At 40.9% G+C, this 20,979-nt stretch overlaps 1 protein-coding gene across 5 annotated transcripts in view; it reads right to left on the bottom strand.

Annotated features, from left to right (window-relative positions):
* Positions 1-422: 422 nt before the first annotated feature.
* The window catches only part of PPP2R2C (protein phosphatase 2 regulatory subunit Bgamma), a 271,511-nt gene continuing 250,954 nt past the window's right edge, over positions 423-20,979 (bottom strand). For all 5 annotated transcript variants that reach the window (XM_006128213.5, XM_075930765.2, XM_075930767.2 and 2 more), the window contains 2 exons: positions 15,039-15,130; positions 423-911 (listed from right to left, as the gene is read on the bottom strand). In XM_006128213.5, coding sequence (XP_006128275.1) covers positions 620-911; positions 15,039-15,130 — 384 coding nt within the window. In that variant the 3' untranslated portion in view covers positions 423-619. The remainder of the gene's footprint in view (positions 912-15,038; positions 15,131-20,979) is intronic.

The raw sequence follows: 20,979 nt of genomic DNA, 5'->3' as shown, positions 1-20,979 counted from the left end.
TCCATAATGAGGGCTCAGTGCTGGGAATGGGGAATGTGATAAGGGAAACAGGGGCAACTTGTCACTTGTTAATAAGCAGAATAATTGATTTTGCTTCCATCTTACTAACTGCCTAGGGGCCTCCTCCTGTGCGCAGCAATGTATGTGGGGGACAGCTATTCTTACACTCATAAATAAGTCTACTTGACTTTAAAAGCCCAGAAAGCATTCCTGAAAAAAAAAATCAAGGGACCAATGTAAAAAACTCTGATAATGTGGTAAACACTGCAGACCGTGGAAGAATGCAGCACAGCAGGATGTTGGTCCTGTGGAGTGTTGTACCCTCAAGAGCCAGTTGGCATTTAAGGTACTTGGCACCTCACAGGAACAGTCCTGAAATGAATAGCCCTGATTGTTTAAAAAACTGACAGAGACCACAGTACTGAAGTAGAGCCTTTTTACTTAGACAATTATACAGTTGCAATAAGTTAAAACAGTTGGTTGCCACCACCGATACAGACTGAAGGGTGGAGGGAGGGAATCAACAAATTCCACCACAATGGCCACGCTTTTGTGAAGCTCACGTCCTTCTACAACTCTCAAAAGGCTGGTTCAAAAATACAGAAAGATAGTGATAGACCTAGTGCATTTCTGAGTTCACTTTATCCTGAAATATGTACAGATTGTTTGTCGCTGCTATAGCAATTATGTTCTCAGTTGGGTGCCATGCTGTGTGCAAGATCTTCTTAGTAAAGTCCAAACTGTCGACACTGATGTCATCTTTCCTTCTTTTACCTCCGACACAGACTCGGCGGGGTTTTAGAATGGCTCGTGGCTTACTGCTCTCCCGGGAGGCCTCCAACGTAACATCACGCTTGGTGTTTCGGTCAAACATTCGAAAGAAGTTGTTATATGCACCTGTCATAATAACACTACAGAAAGAGAAAACAAAAGCAAGAATAAATACCAGAATGCACTAACTCTACCAGATACAGCAATGGAGCAATACAGTACAATTACTTTTCTCTGCTGTGTAATTGAACTCTGTGGAGTTCAGAAACTTGTATTACTTTTACTTGTGCAGCTTTTGAGTTTACATGTTCTCTTTTTATCTTATGGCATTTAATAATGTAATATACTTTAAGATTGCTTCAATATTGCTAATCATAAGTGTTCAAAAGTTATGAATCAGATTTCCAAAATCACAAGACTGATTTAAAAAATCATGAGATTGAAAAATAACAATTCTTAGGGTTTTTTTTATTTGTATTCCATTTCTTGGGCATTTAAGGTTCAATTTTTAAAGTTTTCTCCATAGCCATGAAAGCGAGAAACTTGTATTTTAATGAAAACTCAAATGATCATGTAAGCACATGTCTCCTTTACGAAAAACAGCCAATATTGCATGAAGCAAGAGTGGACAGCATTGTTCACTTTCATATTTCCTTACAGCCTTATTTTATTATTTGTATCCCCATAGTAGCCAAGAGCCCCAGTCATAGACCATTCAGCCCATTGTGCCAGGTACTGTACAAACTCAGGACAATAACAACAAATAACAAGAGAAAATAGAGGAATACAAATAAATGGGGTATGAGAAGAAAACCGTGACTCAATATGTCATGACATCTCCTCATGACCATGAGTCTAATCTTCAGGGCACAGTGTAAAGGGATTTTATCCCTGAGGCAGGCTATATGACCAAAACATCTCAGCTAGCAGTAACCAATGAGGACTTAAAAGCTCTCAAGGCCAGTTTTCAATAATACAACCCTAATACTGATAAAAATCAAACAGTCAAAAATGCCCATATAAAATGGCACCAGTCTCTTGCTGTCTTGTTTATGCAACTGGCCTAGAGAGTGAAGGTAGTTGCGAGCCTGGCCCAAAGCAGATTTAACTCAAGTGGAACAGCTTCAACAGACAACAGAGCAGCAAGCTCAGGGCTGTTACAGAACAGGAGCAGGTATAGGCATCCTCAAACCCAAAGCTAAAGCCAGCATTTAAACAAACAGCTTCCACTGACGAGGGAAGCAAGCCTTGCTTTGCCCAGGGCAGTGGTTCCCAACATTTTTTATACCGTCGACCAGCAAACCCATTCAAACTTTTGGTGGACTGGCAACATTTTATTTGCAAATTCATTATGCAAATATGTAAATAAAATGTTACTAGGCCACCAAAAGCCCCGGGCCCTCTGAGCCACTGCAAACAGCTGGCTTCAGCTCTGGAAGTCTCCATCTGGCAGGTGGCTGCCGTAACTGAAACCAGGTCGTGGTGGCTCTGGGGGCAAGGGCTGGCGTACAGTATAATAAATAATAATATTATAACAACTCAGATATTTGAAATGGTAACACAGAGAAATGTGTTGGGGAACATTTTAGCTTACCCGGGCACTCATTAATGGATCTAAAAGTGACTATATTTTTACAAAGCAATTTAAAAAACCAACTTGAGAGAGAAGCTGCAGAACTTGGATTAATTTACAAGTTTGACACCTGGAATCGAGGTCTGAACAAAACCTGGCCTGGATGAGCCACTACATTCCACACCATAATTACATAAAATGCTAAGCACTAGATACTTAGAGCCCACACTAATAGCCTCATGTAGCATGGACACTAATTGACAATATTTTCCCTAATTTTTTCCTTCTCTTTCCCTCCCCCCCATCCCCTCTCTTTCTCCGCTATTCATTTGTACCCTGCACCCCTTAACGCCATTCATCTGAAGAAGTAGGTTGTGTCCTCAAAAGCTCATGATACCATCTACAGTTTTTGTTTGTCCCTAAAGTGCTTTAGAACTATTAATCATTTTGTTTTTCAGTTACAGACTAACGTGGGCTACCCCTCTAATACTTAAAGGTTTAAGCATAACAAAGGATTTTATATCTTAGTAAGATACTGATATTGATGGAGGGTTCTCTTAAAACTTGTTCATCGAATAGTAAGAAGGAAAATGGAATCATTGTGTCCCTTTAAGGGCTCTCTTCAATAGGTGGTGACAGGGAAGCTGGCATAGATAGAAAGGTCTGGATAATTTTTGAAGCAAGATCTTTTATTACAGTAATTAAAACGTGTATTTTAGAGAAGGGTGGTCTTTTGAAGAACTTATTTTTAAAAAAATTATACGTGTGAAGATCCAAGCAGTTACCTATGATGAGGTAACTGACTTTGTGGACATGGGGAAGTTGGTGCATGTGATATACCTTGACTTTAACAAAGCTTTTGATACAGTCTCCCACAATATACTTGCTAGCAAGTTAAGGAAGTATGGATTGGATAAACGGACTGTAAGATGGATAGAAAGCTGGTTAGATTGTCAGACCCAATGGGTAGTGATCAATGGCTCGATATCAGATTGCTGGTTGGTTTCAAGCAGCGTGCCCCACAGATTGGTTCTAGGGCCGGTATTATTCAACATTTTTATTAATTACCTGGATGAGGGGATGGATTGCACCCACAGCAAGTTTGTGGATGACACTAAGCTGGGGGAGAGGTAGATATGTTGAAGAGCAGGGACAGTGTCCAGAGTGACCTAAACAAATTAGAGGATTGGGCAAAAAGAAATTTGATGAGGTTCAACAAGATAAGTGTAGAATCCTGCACTTGGGATGGAAGAATCCCAAGCATTGTTACATGCTGGGGACCAAATGGCTAAGTAGCAGTTCATCAGAAAGGACCTGGGAATTAGAGTGGATGAGAAGCTGGATAGGAGTCAACAGTGTGCCCTTGTAGACAAGAAGGCTAATGACATATTATGGTGCATTAGGAGGAGCATTGACAGCAGATCCAGAGAAGTGATTATTCCCCTTTATTCTACTCTGGAGAAGCCACATCTGGGGCATTGCATCCAATTCTGGGGGCCCCATTACAGAAAAGATGTGGATGCACTGGAGAGGATGTAGTGGAGGGCAACCAAAATGATTAGAGGGCTGGAGCACATGACCTACGAGGAGAGGCTAACGAATTTGGGCTAATTTAGTCTCAGAAGAGAAGAGTGAGGGGGGATTTGATAACAGCCTTCAGCTTCCTGAAGGGAAGTTTCACAGAGGATGGAGAGAGGCTGTTCTCAGTAGTGACGTATGGCAGAACAAGGCGCAATGGTCCTCAAGTTACTATATCACTGGGAGGGTGGTGAAGTACTGGAATAGGTTACTTAGGGAGGTGGTAGAATCTCTATCCCTTGAGGTTTTTAAGTCGTGACTTGACAAAGCCCTGGCTGGATTGCTTTAGTTGGGGTTGGTCCTGCTTTGGGCAGGGGGCTGGACTTGATGACCTCCTGGGGTCTCTTCCAGCCCTATGATTCTATGAACTGTTTTCCAAGTAATTTCAGGGTTGGCACATGCCTGTTAAATGGTTTCATAACCACTTACTGGCTCTTTCACTGGTCAAGGACGTTGGAAGGCTTTTCACTTTTAAGTTGACAAATCTGCTGCAGAAGAGTAGCCAGCCTGCAATCAATCAGCAACAGCCTGCCATGGGAGCCTTCAGAAATGGTCAGAATATGGATAGAAAAAGGGGACAGTTTGAGCACTAAGATCCAGGAAAGGCATTGCCTCCTTTGCCTGTTACTCCTGCCAGCCAGGACTGGGAATCAGAACTCTTAGATCCTATTCCCAGCTCTGTCCCAAGCCTGCTGGGCAAGTGACTGTAGGCAAGTCACTTCCCCTTTCTGTTTTATCTGTCTTGTCTACATCAATTGTAAGTTCTCTGAGGAAGGGCTAGTGCCATATTATATGTACAGCACCTAGCACAATGTAGACTTGTCCTACGGGACCTTGAGCTGCTATTTTAATAAAAATAGATAATAATACATTAACAAAAGTTAAGAGGATATCTGCAATTAAATGACTTTATCAGGTCTAGTGAGTCATAGCTGCCTATGTCTTCTCTTCAGAGAAAATATAGAGAAGCTACAGAGTTCAAGCAAGCTATATTCTGCATCATGAATCATTAGCAATATCACCAGCTATGTGCTGATTCAATGTAGCTGATGACAGGCTAAAATTTGACACAATACGAGTTTATTTTATATAGCACTTTTCATACAGCAGCTATCCTGATATGCTGAAAAAAGCAGCAATGAATCAGACATTGGTGGTGCAGGGACTGTTTAGGACACAGCAACCACTGTACTCAGCAATATCTTGTATACATCTGTGGATGGGTTGTCATGGTGCTGCTTAGAGCTCCCAGGCATGAACAGGGAGTGTGACTATTGCTTTATCCCTCAGTGGGTGCAACATGCACTCCCAGCCCACAGCAGTCCATTATTGCTGGCTAGGGGAGAAAGGGTGGGGACATTCTTACAGGAAAGAATCTCTAAACACAAGCAAGTGCAGGTACCACAGCTGAGCCACATGCTATATGAGGCCAGGCTTTTTTCACCCTCCCCTCTTGCTCACCCGTGAAAGGGCCTGACACAATCTCATCTTTCTGCAGCAAGCTAATGTGCCCAAATAGTTAAATAAAAGAAGCTTGTGTAAACAGCTTGATAAAGTTCATGCAAGAAGCCTATCAAGATTAGGGCTTGGTTCAGAAATTGAAACAGCAGCAGTAAATCTGACATTCTTCTTCCAAAGCACCACATCTTGTCATTATGACTCCTGCTCTAATATATATTCACAACAGGAAAAAATAAAACCCGAGGTATTTCATATCTTCATGCTGCTGGCACAGCCTTTGATTTTAATAGTCTTATGCAGTACTGTGGCTTCTTCCCCTGGGCAAAATTTTGAAACTGGTTTGTAACGATGGGACATCATGGACCGCAGAGCTGCACATGGCTGGAACACATTTCCCTTGGGAATAAAAGCCCTCCCTTCAGATGAATCCAGAAATAGCAAGGGGAGCAGTTTCACACAGGCAATGTGCCAGCTGAACAGCTCTCAGTCATGGTCAAAAATCTACTGTTTTCCAATAATGTTTAGTATGCAGCAGAGCTGCCTCTGCTGTCTATTTGATTTGTCATTTCTTGAACTTTTATGTTAAAAAAGGTCTGTTTTCTTTGGCTGGCTCTTTTAGAGCTATAGTACCATTTTTTAAATATAAGCATCCTATTGCTTTGTATATAGATGACTATTGTTCATGTTGGCCCTGGTTTCTGCCATTTAATGGCATTGTAAAAATAGCATTATATAAATGAAAAGTATCCATTCTTGGGGAATGTCACAGACATAGATGAATTATAACCTTACCTGCTGTTTACAATAATACAAAAAGAGGAAGCCTACCTCAGCATTGCTACTATTCTTGTTTAGAAACACAATTCTCTATCATATGATGACACCTGATAATGTACTGTGTATATGACAGGGAAGTTAAATAGATTCCATATTATACCTGGCAGCTGAGATAGAGTGGAAAAACCCAATAAACTACTGTCTCTCTCCTCTTGTCCAAATATGGAAGCATTAAAACTCTTATACTTTGCCCTTCCAAGGATCATACTTGGCCAGAAGATTCCTCCACTCCTGGAATGCTATCTGCCTAACCCTCTCTTTAGCTTCCCTTTGCGAGATGGATAGTATCTATCTATCTACTTTAGAAATGTGCATCTATCTGTCCGTCTGTGAGTCTGTTTGTTCAAGAACTCCTCCTAAACAGTAAGAGCTAGGGACACCAAATTTGGTAGTCAGCTTTCTCTCTCCTGACTTAAAGCAAAGTCAGGGTTTGGTTGTGCCAAGAAAATAAGAAGTGCTGAGAATGGGACTATTTTCCATAATTTGGAAAGGGAGGGGGCAGAGAGGAGGGATGTGACACAGAGTGGCCACAGGGGGCAGCCACACCACCAAGAGAATGGCCAGAAAACTAGGGATTCACCATCTCGCCTGCCACCAGACTAGATCAGTACTCCCTCTGCCCCAAACCGTTAATCCACCTCTCAGTCCTCGACTACAGTGTCAGAAGGGGAGGGAAGGCCCCTGGTGGCTGGGAGCAGGGCTGGTGGGAAGATAGAAGGTTTCTGGCAGCCAGGGGTAATGGGCTGGGGAGAAACAGAAGGCCCCTGACACATGGGCAGGGTGGGGGGAAGGAGAAAACACCACTGGATGGGACCTCCCCACCCTGAGCCCTTCTTCACCTCACCTCACAACCTTCACTCTCCCACTCCTATTTGCCCCCAGCCCCCTGCCCTGACTTTCACACCTTGCACCCCACCAGCCCACTGCCCTGAAGGACCCAGGCAATGCCAGGTAAGTCTTCTAGTAATAAAAACAGAGGAACTCAAGTAAATTATATACAATATATACTTGTGTTTATTTTCCTCTTTTTGTTTTCCTGCTTCCTTCTTTTCTTGCCCCATTATATTCTCTATTTCCATATCTATCCTCAACTCTCAGTCTCCCACTTTCTTTCTTTGCCTCTATTTCCAGTTAGGGTTAGTGTCTTCTTTTTCATCTTTTCCCCTGCTTCATTCTCTATTGGCTACGTCTACACTGGCACCCTTTTCCGGAAATGCTTAAAATGGAACAGTTTTCCGTTATAAGTATTTCCGGGAAACGCGCATCTACATTGGCAGGATGCTTTTCTGGAAAAGCACTTTTTCCGGAAAGCGTCCGTGGCCAATGTAGACGCGCTTTTCCGCAAAAAAGCCCCGATCGTCATTTTCGCGATCGGGGCTTTTTTGCGGAAAAGACTACTGTGCTGTCTACACTGGCCCTTTTCCGGAACAGTTTTTCCGGAAAAGGACTTTTGCCCAAACGGGAGCAGCATAGTTTTTCCGGAAAATCACTGACAATTTTACAGTAGATCGTCATTGCTTTTCCGGAAAAGCAAGCGGACAGTGTAGACAGCTAGCAAGTTATTCCGGAAAAGCGGCCGCTTTTCCGGAATAAGTGGCCCAGTGTAGACACAGCCTATTAATATAACTTCCCCTTTTTATCCTTCATTTCCTTCTTTTTCCTCCTGTCCCTTCCTGTTTGTTGTTCTCTGGTGTCCCTCTTTCCCCCCATGGTCTGTTACCACTTCTCAAGTGCTTTCCCCTCTTGTCCCTTATCTGCCCTACACTATTCCTTCATCTTGGCTCTTCCCTTCCTTTCCTTCAGTTGACTTTCCACTCTTTTCTCCCCTTCAATCTCCCCATGATGCCCTTATCTGCTCTCATAACCTGCCTCTTGCCTCTTCCCAGAACTTAATTTGTAATGAAATGGGCTAGGGCTCAACTAATATTTTTAAATTCAGAACTGACTCAGCAAGCACAGACTAGATGCCAGGGCAATGAACTGCCAAACCTAGAGGTGCTGGAGCTCAGCGTGGAAAGACTTGGCATTGCCTCTTTGACTAAGGGCTTTTTTTCCCCTCCCTCTTTCTTTCCTTTTATTCCTTCCTTTTTAGTCTGAATCTAATTCCTGCTCAATAAAGTAACTGATTGGCAGAGTTCCTCGCTCATCTTGCACAGTGGCCTGGTTTCTGTGCTTGTGAATTGGCATAAATATAGGCCTCTGCACACAGCTTCACAACCCTGGTCTACGACCACAACGGACTTCACTTTAGTACTGCCATACTCGCAAGGACACTCAGTAATTGTGGGTTTTGTTGACCTTCTAAGAAAGATGCCAATACTTTATCCTATGCCGTACTATTCCTACTGAATGAAAGATAGGTCGGATCTTCCTCAAAAATGCCTTCCAGTATCACAGGTTACCCTGTATCAGACTGCGGTCCCAATTCTGGCAGGAATTTCTCAGACTCCTTGTCACTGAGTCCTTCACCTCATCTACTTATCACCCATAGACTAATGGGCAGCAGAGAGAATCAATCAACTCTTGCAGCAGTATCTTTGTTGCTTTTTTAGCTTCCACAAGGATGACTGGCTTCTTCTACTGTGCTATGCCAAATTTGCATATATCAGCATATCCATGCTTCAATCCAACACAGCCCATTCTTTCTAAACTATGGCTATATCCCCTGTTTCCACCTAGATTTACTTGAGTTCCCATACTGCCTCCTGTTCCTCTCCTCTCCCCATGCACTAGGAGCTCAAGGAACATTTACAGTGTACTAAACACGCCTCTAAGCAACATGCAGACTTAGGTCATATAAGGGACAATGTGTGGTTCTCTGCAAAAAACTTAAATAGAGCTGCCCAGCTACCAAACCAGACAAGCAATGCCTGGGCCCTGTTACATAATGGGTAAATCCACTAGCTTCCAGTTTGCAGCTACCCAAGTCTCTGCAGATCCACCCTATCATTAATACCCCACTCTTAACACCCTGCACCACCAACCCATACCCAAACCACTCCAACACACTGCTACTATCCATAACATAACATGGGCAGGAGAAATACTTGGTACACTAAAGCCTCAACTCTTGCTGAGTTAGGGGAAGGCTCCAGTACCTGGGGACCAGGGAAGACAATGGTCAGGGTCAGGGCCGGATTAAGACCTTTAGAGGCCCTAAGCACTGAAAAGATTATGCTCTCCCCCCCCATATGTAATTCAAAATAAAAACAATATTATACTGTAAAATCTCTCCCCCCCCCCTTTTTTTTTTTGGTGCCCCTGCTTTGCGGGTGCCCTAAGCACGTGCTTAGTCTGTCTATTGGGTAATCCAGCCCTGGTCAGAGTGAGCAGTATTGGGAACAGGTAGAGATCATTCATGCCCTAGATTTAGTGTGAAGGCTTCATTAAAAGTATCTTGAGATACCAGGCCTTATTTTCAAAACTCAGGCCCTGCATCGGAGACAGTCTGGAAGCCAGGCAACCAAACAAACACAGCCACCTGTAGTGGGCTGCCTGATTGAGTAGAAGACTCAGCAAATCGTCCTTTGAGCCCAGCAGTAATTGTTCCAATCCATCATCCATGGTTGAAATAGCCCTTACAACCTGCTTGTGTCCAGCCTCAGACCCAGCACTGCTCCTGCCTTGGATCCACCACCTTGCCTCACTCCAAACAACCCAGTTCGGATCATCAGCTCTGACTCCTGATTTTGGCTGTGATATTTTCTCTAACCATTGGCACAAATGCCCACATCCCATACAAATGCCTGCTCCTTAATTCACACAAGGAGGATACTTTCCAGATGTGGATTTCCTGCAGGATAGGGGGTGGTGGATGATTCTCCATTCATGGTACTATTTTTCTTCTCTCACACCAATCTGGAACACTTGGGAGATATCTGCACCACATAAGAGAGCAAAGACTAGGCAGAGTTAGGGTAATAGTGAGGAGATGGCTAGACGTGCCAGATTATCCATGCTTTTCTCTGGACTACAGACACAGAAGAAATACCTTGGTGATGCAGTATCTTTTCTTCAGTATCCACCCCTGTGCTCACTGTTTCCAGACCACCTCATCACCACAGTACATGACTGCGGAAGAGATATATCAATCCCAAGGCCAGATGGGACCACTGTAATAATCTAATTTGCGTTCTTATACCATCTCTGACATAGAACTCTCCCAAAATAATTCCTGGAGCACATTATTTTTTTAGAAAAATAACCAATCTGGACATAAAAATGGTCAGATTCCACCACAAAACTTGGAATACTGGCCAATGGCTAATTATCCTTAAAAATGTTAAAAATATGTGCCTTACTGCCACTGGTCCACTGGAACCTGTCACTCATGCAGATTTAGAGTCAGACTAAAGAAGCTAGCTGTATAAAGACATATATGAACTCACATACAATTACCAAAGAGTCCCATCTACTTATATAGCCCTCACCACCATGTAAGCTGAAAGACTCCTTTGAAGACTTCCCTCCAGCAGTTAGGTGTTTTTTGTTGTTGTTGTTTTTTTTTGAGAGAAGGTATTAATGTACGTAGTTCCTAATATCTTTTAGAATTTACAGAAGGACAGGTGAAACAAATTTAACACTGTAATTCACAGATAACCTGTTCAACTGTTGTTAACTCCAGGGCATTTGTGATAAAACCTGAAATAATTGTGTGCATATTTGCATTCCAAGGTTGGTAGTGGGAAGGGAACACTGTTTTGGGGTTTTTAATTAATTCTTCCATTCACTTGTGCTCTCAAATCTTTAAATAAAACAGTTACCTCCAATAAAGATTGAATGTTCTGAAGTCATGTACACATGCATATGTATATAATATATATAGCATGTGTTTATTTTAAACACAGTCAACTAATGTGTGTGTTTGGTTTCTTGCATTATTTTTAAGACCCCTTCTATCCTTTCCCCAACTGCTGTTCTTGCCCAAGTATATAATGATTAATGTGTCCTTGAGCAAATGCGATCCGATCTGTCTGATTGTATTAGTTCCTGTTCATTGGAGTTACTGAGCATCAATCACGTTCTAATCAAAGCTTGTGTACATTGATTTTTTTGTAAACAGTGTCAACAATAAGGTTCATTGTGATCCTGAATTAAGTCCTTATTGGCAACAAAAACTAATTAAAAAGAAGCCAGCTTTCATATTCAATCATGCCATTTCTTTTAAATGCAACCATATATGTTTCTAATGTGTCTCTTAACCTGTTACATGCTCTAAAACTAGAATAGCCTTTTTAAAGAAAATAGCATACGATTTGTAATAATTGATTTCATTAATGCAGATATCATGATGGAACTTCCCTTAAAGTCCTCAAATGCTAATAGGTCTTTCTTACCTTTTGCAAAAAGCTGTATTTAAAAATATTTATTTTAACATAGCAAATGGTCTATCTTAACACGAATGTGTATTTTTTTAAAATATGGGAACTCTTCCTTTAATAAAACCCACTGCAGACACCATATACTGTGCACTGAAATGAAGTAATCGCCACTTATATGAGCAAGATCACATCTCCTTGTTCAGAACTGGCAGTGTAAGTGTGTCACCATAATGATAAAAATTGATACTGATGTATTGAACTCTCGTTTATATTGTTAAGAGGAAGTGTTCTAAGTTTAGAACTAAAAAACAAAAATAAACTAAAATAATATGAATGCTGTGCTACCTGGTTTCTTAAGATTATACCAGGTATCCCATCCATTTAATAAGCAATATTTAGTGATAGATTCAAAACTGTTCAAGATTAACTATCCTCATATATATAAACAATCTTTAAAAATAAAATGCTCTTACTTAATAGGGATGTAAAATCCCATTTAATTGGCTAAACAGTTAAACATATTGATTAATTGGTTAACTGATTAAAGGGGGGGGTGAGTGGAGTGGCCACTCCAGCCCAGCTGGAGTGTCTCCCTCCTCCCACCCCACACCACTGGGCTGGAACCCTTCTTCCCTCCACTGCAGGAGCGGCTGCTCCAGTCTGGCCAGAGCAGCCCCTACCTGCATCCCCCCACACTGTGGACAGAGGCTGCTTCTCTGGGGCATCGGAGTAACCCCCTACCTGTGTTGGGCTAGGGCACTCTGCAGGTAGGGGCTGCTTCAGCACCCTGACTGGAGCAGCTTTCTCCGTGCAGGCCCCCCGTGGAGCTGAGACACTTCCCTGCCTGCAGGAAGAAGGGAGTTGCTCAACCCCACGCCCCTAGTTAAACATAACTGGTACGCCTCACCCATTAAGGGTGAGGGCTACCGGTTAAACCATTGCATCCTACTACTTAATGAGAACCAGTTGATTTCATCCTATGTTGATCTTTCTGAACTGTTAAGCGAGGATTAAAATGAAACCCAATACTGAATATTTATTGCATTAACTTGTAGCTATTCAGATAGTTTGAGGATCCAAGCAATTTTATTCAATTACTGAAGGAAGTACCTGGGAGTGAAAAATGCCTACAAGCATAATGTCCTAGAGCTCATGTTTAAGGATGGATGAAATGGTTTTCAAGGTATTAGGAAACTGCTGACGTTTTGGGATGGTTTTGAAATATCTGATTAACTCCTCTCCCCTGCTCATACCCATACATTTTTGCAGTTCTGCATTCCCAGATTCTAGATGGGATAAGTGCCAAATTTCTTGGGGAGGAGGGAAACCTGTTCTGGTGGTCTTTCCATCCTGACTGGAAGCAAGTAGTACTGAGAACCTCATAAAAAATGTTCTCAGGTTTCTACCTACTTTCTGCAAGTTCAAGAGGTTCAGAAAAGCACCCAAAACCCTGGATGCTCATCCAAAGCTTTTCTGAATCAAGTCTAGTTTTTAAACACCTTGAGCCGTGCCCACTACCACCAGTCTTCTCTAGGGCTGGTTAACCCAAGCATAAGACAGCCTACTTCAAATGTGTCACAAGACCCTGTGGAGTGTTTTAGCCCAGTGGTCACTGGCTGGTAGTCAGATAAGTCAGGTAAGGACAACTTACACAATGCTGACACGCAGCTAACGCCAAGTTTAAAATAAATTAAAGTCTGGCAGAATATCCCAAAGACAGTGATCTTGCAGCTTCAGTTGTCAAAGTCACTTCTAACTAGGGATGTTACATTTTGATTAATCAGCTAATTGAGAAGTCAATGGAATTTCCTGATAACAGAGGCAGCGGGGAGAGGGTGGGGAAGGGTGACTAGTTGAGTAGTGACTCAACTATCCGATAAGTCTACGCTTCTCGGGTAGCTGACTAGTCGCTTACATCCCTACTTCTAACTAGGCTGGATGAAGTACTTGGGACTATATTAAACAAAATGCTTTTTACATTTACAGGACGAACCCATAGTCTTTCCTGATTCTAATTTCCATGATATTCTAGGGCTACGTCTACACTGGCATGATTTTGCACAAGAACGCTTTTGCGGAAGAGTTCTTGTGCAAAAACTCTTCCAGAAAAGAGCGTCTACACTGGCATGTGCCTTTGCACAAGAGATGTGCTTTTGTGCAAGAGCATCCATGCCAGCGTAGACGCTCTCTTGCGCAAGAAAGCTCTGATGACCATTTTAACCATAGGGCTTTCTTGCGCTAGAAATTCATGTTGCCTGTCTACACTGGGCTCTTGTGCAAGAACAGTTGTGCAAGAGGGCTTTTTCCTGAGCAGGAGCATCATAGTTCTTGCACAAGAAGCACTGATTTCATACATTAGAATGTATTAGAACACAGTGACTCCTGCGGCCAGTGTAGACAGGCAGCAAGTTTTTGCACAAAAGTAGTTGATTTTGGGCAAGATCACGCCAATATAGACACAGCTGAGGGAATTCCATGAACTGTGTGAGTTAGCATAGCTGTGGAATTGTGAAACATCTGCACAGCTACTGAGAGGTAATTCATAGCTAAAGAAGGAAGCATCTGCTCAGTATAGCAGTTCCAGGTCAGAAATCACAAAGGAATATCCATTTTCTCTGCATGAAGAACATGGTGGAAGGTTGTAGCACCTCAGTAAAGAAAAAAATCTCTCTCCCAGGGGAAAAATAGGAACTGAGCAAAGGCAACCATAGTCTAAAGAGAAGAATATATCTAACAACATTATAAAGTATTATTTTGCTGCTATATCTAAGAGATAGAAACTTGGATCCATTTTTAGATGTCTGAGGGGATCGATTTCACTTATTTGGGTGGTGAATATTATGGGTCATCTACTTTGTTCAGTCCCCACAGTAACAACTGGCTGGTTCTTAGAGAAGTTAATCTTATCCTAGTTGTTACGATACAGACTGTGATATTAATTATATTTACTTATATTTACAGAGATGAGTTATAATATTGTGGGATGAACCCTGCTTTGTTCTACCACAATGAAACTAAGGCCTAAGAAATAAATTAATAGAATTTGGTCCCATGTCTATAGTTCCCCCACAAAAAAAGTTAGAAGAATGATTCACAAATGGGAACCAGTGGTCTACAAAGCATTGACTGGTCACATGATACTGGTTCTTCCTTCCTCCTTATTTTTAGCTGCTAAATTGGATTTACAAGAAAGCTACTTCATTAGCTTGCCTGAGCATGGGTTTCCTTAGCAAACCCTCCTGCAGATAGATTGTGAAAACAGTTTTTTAGTAAATCATGTTTTCTTTTGATTCTTTCTGCCCATTTTGGTGGAAATAAGTGGAATCTGATTTTTTTCTCAATGGCTTTGTGCAGAGAAACAAGTCTGAAATCATGGCTGAGGAGGAGAAATGGTATAACATATATACAATAACAACAAGTTACAGATGATTTATTGATTACACTCCATCCTATGGCAACCCTTCAATTAAAAAGTGATGGACATAAGGCTATGTTACCTGTCTGATCCATTCCATGCACATTCAAACTTGTCAAAGATGCAGTCGTTTTCATAGAGGGAACACAGCTTGCTCCTAAGGTAATCATGGACCTATTTAACAGAAAAAGACAGTGCAGATTTTAACAAATCTTTGTTTTAGAATTTGTCCTATACCATTGCCCTTAGAGGTTGGTAGATTTTACAACAACAGAGAACTTCTAACTCTTAAACAAGATGTCTTGATTGTCTATAGTTCAATTAAAAGAATGCTATGGAATTAGTAGCAGGAAAGTTCTGATAAGATCATGCTCTTCTGAGCACACTACAGATCACCTCTCTCAAACACAGTTGGTTTCTTTTAGCGTGAATTTCTGAATTCTAGCCTGATTCCAAAATGGATCTTCTCAGCTGATACAGCAGATGTGCTAATGAGAGAATGAATGATCTAATTTAAGTGGCAAATAATCATAATGTTAGATCTATATTGTTTTTCACTTACAATTAGGGCTCAGAGAAAGAAGGTTCCTGCTCCATTTATAAAAATTAGGGCTGTCAAGCGATTAAAAAAATTAATTATGATTAATTGCGATTAAAAAATGAAATTGCAATTAATGGCGTGATTAATCACATGCGCTGCCCCTTTGAAACGCTGTGGCGGCGTTTAAAAGATGCAGTACTGTGGAAGTCTGGGATCAGCTGGAGTCCTCAGCTGACCAAAGGCTCAGTGCAGCTGCCCCTTTGAAACACTGTGGCGGCATTTCAATGGGGCAGTGCTGCAGGGAGCCAGGGGTCAGCTGGTGTCCCCAGCTGACTCCAGCTCCATTCCTTGCTGCTTCTTGGAAACGCCAGGACGGCATTTCCAAGGGGCAGCACCGCAGGAGCTCGGGATCAGCTGGAGTCTCTAGCTGACCACAGGCTCTGTGCGGTGCTGCCCCTTTGAAACGCTGCCGCAGTGTTTCAGAGGGGTAGCACGTGCGATTAAATGTGCAATTAATCACAATACAATTTTTTTAGTCACTTGACAGCCCTAGTTTTTATAATTGGAGCAGGGACCTTCTTTCTCTCAGAGTCATAATTGTAAGTGAAAAACTATATAGATCTAAGATTATGACTATTTGCCCAGCTGATCCCTGGATCCACTTTGAGCTGCCACTTTGAAGTGTTGCTCCGGCCCAGCGCATTAGGAGCCCCTTTCCAGCTGATCCTGGGCTTCCTGCAACTCTTCCCCTTTGAAGTGCTGGAGTTGTGCTTCAAAGGGGCAGCGCAGCATTAACGTCTGCGATTAACGCATTAAAACAATTAACTCATTAATCCTGCCCTGCGTTAATCGCAGGCGTTAACGCACATCAATTGACAGCCCTAATAAAAACTATAATCTCTTTGTATTACATTATATAGCAATTCAGAAATAAAGTATATAGCATCTTGTTTACATGGACTAGTAGTCAGAATGCTCTCCCACTGATCACTACTTCATATCAGTGATTATGTCTGAGATCTGAAAACAAACCACGATTTCTTATTTTGCATGCTTTGCAAGTGAGAGACACAGAAGACCTTGTTTTAGGCTATGGAATGTGAGATCATCATAAGAGGATTGCATTTCATCAGACCTTTAATGAATTCATTTTTTTCTTCTATAGGATACAGAAATAAAGAGCCAGAGAATTCCTGCCTGCTCAAGGCCTAGTAAGTATCTTATAGAATCACAGAATATAGGATCTTCTATAGGATATTCTTCACTCCCACACTGAAATAAAGAGCCAGAGAATTCCTGCCTGCTCAAGGCCTAGTAAGGATCTTGATGGTCTCTAGTAGCTGTTACAACATTCCTAATCTTTACCCAGGAACAGTAAACAACATTCATAGGAAAGTTGATTAGATGACTTCTGAGGATGTTCCATATCAATGCAATGTACCATAAGGGCCAAATTGATTCCTAGCATTAGAAAGTACCCTGCCACTGACATTTATGGAAGCTATGCCTTGTTTATGTTAGATCTAAATTTGCCTCTCCTGGCTGTGGCATTCCCAACACATGCTCAGCATCCTCCTCTAGTCAACAGCCTAAAATATCTCCAACAAGATATTTTAATGCCAGTTTCATTGCTCTGTCTGGCTAGTTCACTCAAGTTTTATTAAATCTAGAAGTGTTTGTAACAGCTGCATGATGCTGCACCGTGAAAAAAAATCTTTCAAATCAACTCAATTTTTATGAGCTATAAATTTCTGTCATGGATTAGTTTTTAGAATTAGATTATCCTATGTTAATATATGATCAGTTAAAGTACGTCAGCTGAACATATTATTTAATATCTAATAAACATGTGGGAGATGTGGGTAGAATGTTTCACAGTTAAATGCATTTACTGAATGTTGTACATTGTGATGCATGTTCATGGTGGAGACTTCATATACCCTACACAATTAGATCATTCTACCTTCCAGACTTCTTCAGCAGAAATTGGCAGGGTTCCCTAATTGTCACTCATCTCTGAGGTGACTTAATCATTGTCACACTTGTTAATTTTTAATTGTATTACAGGATTGGAATTATTTGTATTAATAGTACTGTGTTATATGAGTGGGGCCCTTTTCTAAATATCTGATTGCCTAGCACAAAAATCAACACAACAAGGAAATTGACAAAAGGGGATGGGGTAGTTTGAGAGGATAAAGCAGCAGTAAAATATATGCATGATATTCTTTGGTCTCAGATCTCCACTTGCCTTGCCATTTTCATCTTTTGTGCTCTTTTTTCTGCTATCTGTTCCGTATACCACCTGTCCGCTGTAACTAATGCTCCCTTTGAAAAGCGTGTTCAGCTCAACTTCACTTCAGCCCATACTATGCAGTGCTTTGTGTTTCTCCCACTTTCATCCTTCCTTCTGAATTTCTGAAGTTCTTAACTCCTCATTATCAAGATGTTGATGCTCCGTCCTCCACTGGCATTCATAAATGCCAGTGCTCATTTGTCAGCTCTTCGCGCTGACCTTTCTTTTCACTCTTGCTCACACTGATACCCTCCAAGGTAACTGTGAAAATCTACACTGTTAACATTTTGAATATCTGTCCTTTTTTCCACTGTCATCTCCCACTCATGGAATGTGGAACCATCCTAAAGAATGAGGTTATCAAATCAGCACCCACTGTATCAGTAAATTAAACAATGTACCAGAGGCAACCAGGCACTAACACTACCAAGATCATCCTCCTGTTGGGCTCTTCAAAGACAGCACCGGTCAGAAGAGTGGTTGTGGAAGCACATGCTGCTACCACTTTAAGACAGGCACAGGGGTAGCTTACACTGGGAACTTTTGGAAGGTCCACATCTCCTCTGTAGGGGCTCAGGGCCACAATTTTCCTCTCTTTCACCTACCCTTGATTAATTGATTGATGTGACTGGCAATTTAGAAACATGAATTCAGTGGGATAATCAAGGCCAGTAGCACTGCAGGAGTGTTTAAAAAAATCGAATACCACAAGCAATAAAAATGATTGCACTTGTATACTTAGGGTTCTATTTATTATTAATAATAAATAATAATAATAACAACATTTCCACTACTTAGTGAATTCTGAACGTAAAGCCCCTACTATTTGATGGTAGTTTGATAATAAAACTGGATTTTTATTGTCCAAGTATTGTTTGTATGTGTTATCTTTCCACTTGTGGAAAATGTTCTAATCTTCATAAAAGTGTTCTGAAGGAATTGCCACCAGAATATTCCTTTCTAGAACAATGCTCCTCTGGTATGTAAGCCCTTGATAGAATTATTAAGGTATTCTATGCTCTGGGGAAACAATGGGGAGCTATTTTGGAAAAATATATTTCAGGCAGGGATTGCCATGGCAAAAGGCATATTGGTCTGAATTATTGACATTAAGCCTTGTCTACTTTGTGGTATCAGTGTGATCCCAAATGTGATCAACTTTGGTTGTTGCTAACAGAGTTCTGTATTGTTCTGACCAGCAAAGTGATCAGGCCTTAGAAAATTGCATGAGACACCTATTTTAGAAGATGTCCTGGAAACCAAATTCTGTCCATGGAACAGTTCTAAATTGTGTCTCTTCTTGACCTCTATAGAAAATCTCCTATAGTGACCCTTCATGTCAATAATCTCATCTTGTCTCCAAAATATATACATTCCATATGTGTACATGGCACTTCACTGACAGTCCAAATTTAGACATCTACAACAAGGGAAGGTCAGGCACAGTGAATTAAAAAGGCCAAGGGTTGCAGTAAAAGAACATGGTAGTAGTTGTAGTTAGCAATAAGCTTAACAGTTTTCTGAGAGCAAGTCATGTATAAGTGATGTGACGAATAGGAAGAAGGCAGGAAAAATGGTGAACTCATCAGAATAAGAGAGGAGGGAAGGTAGATGGAGTGGATAAGGGCAGCAATATCAATAGAAAGAAGGTGCTTCTGTAAAAAGGGGAATGTGATGGGGAAACACAGAGAGGGATATGATATGCCACTAAAAGTGAACAAAGTCACTATGAGAGAGTTTGAATATTAGTTCATTTGGATTGACCACTGGAAACTGTGAGGGCTCCCTCCTTTTCTCTAGTGCAAACACTAGCTGATTCCAGACATCTGATGCCTTTTGCAGGCCCCCCTATCGAGAGGCTGGGCGATGAAATAGAAATCTGTTGAAATGGAAATATGTTATGTGTATTCCTTCTAGCAATTAAAAGGGAAACTGAGAAGAAAATCAGGATGCAGTTCAGAGCACATCAGATGGTATAATTTTTCCTCTAACTTTATTTGGTGGCAATAAGCTCAAGATAATGCAGTTTAGAGTCCTGAATAGGATGTATTGGAAGTCTGCAAAGTCGTGGCTTATAAGAACTTGGTATTTGTTGAAGTAAACAACGTTAACAAAGTAAACAGACTGATCCAAAATACAAATAATATTGGCACTGAGTAATGAATATCATTGATGGGATGTGAGGATAAAAATTGCCCTGAATCTTCAGTTACTTATTGTATGTAAGTTCCTGCTATAAAGAACACATTTTACAATGGTTGTCCATAGCACTACCCAGTGTAAAATAGGAGACAATTTAGACACAAAATTTTAGCAACATGGGACACAGAAGACTGATGAACGACAAGGAAAGCCTCTTAAGAATTTTATATCCTTAGTATGATGATGATTCACCATACTTTAAAACAATATTAATATTATAGATGAGGAATCTTCTTGCAGTATGGGTTAGGCTGAAAAAGATGAAACGATGTAACTCACATTTTTCTTATCTTATTTATTGTCTTTTTTTTAAAGTAAGCTTTTCTTTGCTGTTTGTTTGTAGTTGGAAAGGCATGACCTGTAGATACACTCCATTAAGTCCAGATTTTCAGAACTGTGTATGAGCAAGTACATGTCCAATTTGCACTCACAGTTATCATACTTATATGTGAGTTGTAGTAATTACCTGTAGAAATATCCGTGTGTTAACAATGCACAGTTCTAAAAAATCCTGGCCTTCATTGCTGCCTTCTGGGTACATGTTAAGGTGTTTAATAATTTTTCTTTCTTAATTTGTATTTGCTGATCAAACATTCATGTACATGTGGCCTGGTGGGCATAATATTTTCATAAGAAAAATATATTTTAATATCTCTTTTCTATAAAATCCAGAACCTTATTTTCCAAAGAGGACAAAGGGGTGCAGAAAATAGCCTAAATATTTTTAATCCTAATCACTGATGTTATATTGTCCTATGATGCATCCTCTCATAAGATAAATCACTTGTGATCTTCCTTATTTTGTCAGCTGCAAAGGATTTATTTAACTCAATGGCATCACTCTACTCCCTACTGTGGGTAAATGTTTGTAAAGAAAAGACAATTTCTAGTTTAATGGAAGGCAGCAAGACCTAGTTTTAGACTTTCCAGATTTTTATAAGCTTCTGATTATTGCTATCAGTACTGAAAAAAGTACATTTTACT

Source organism: Pelodiscus sinensis, chromosome 4 (genome assembly GCF_052426305.1).
Source record: "Pelodiscus sinensis isolate ZL-2025 chromosome 4, ASM5242630v1, whole genome shotgun sequence".
NCBI lineage: Eukaryota > Metazoa > Chordata > Testudines > Trionychidae > Pelodiscus > Pelodiscus sinensis.
The sequence above is the reverse complement of the archived record's forward strand: the minus strand, read 5'-3'. Positions and strand labels throughout refer to the sequence as shown.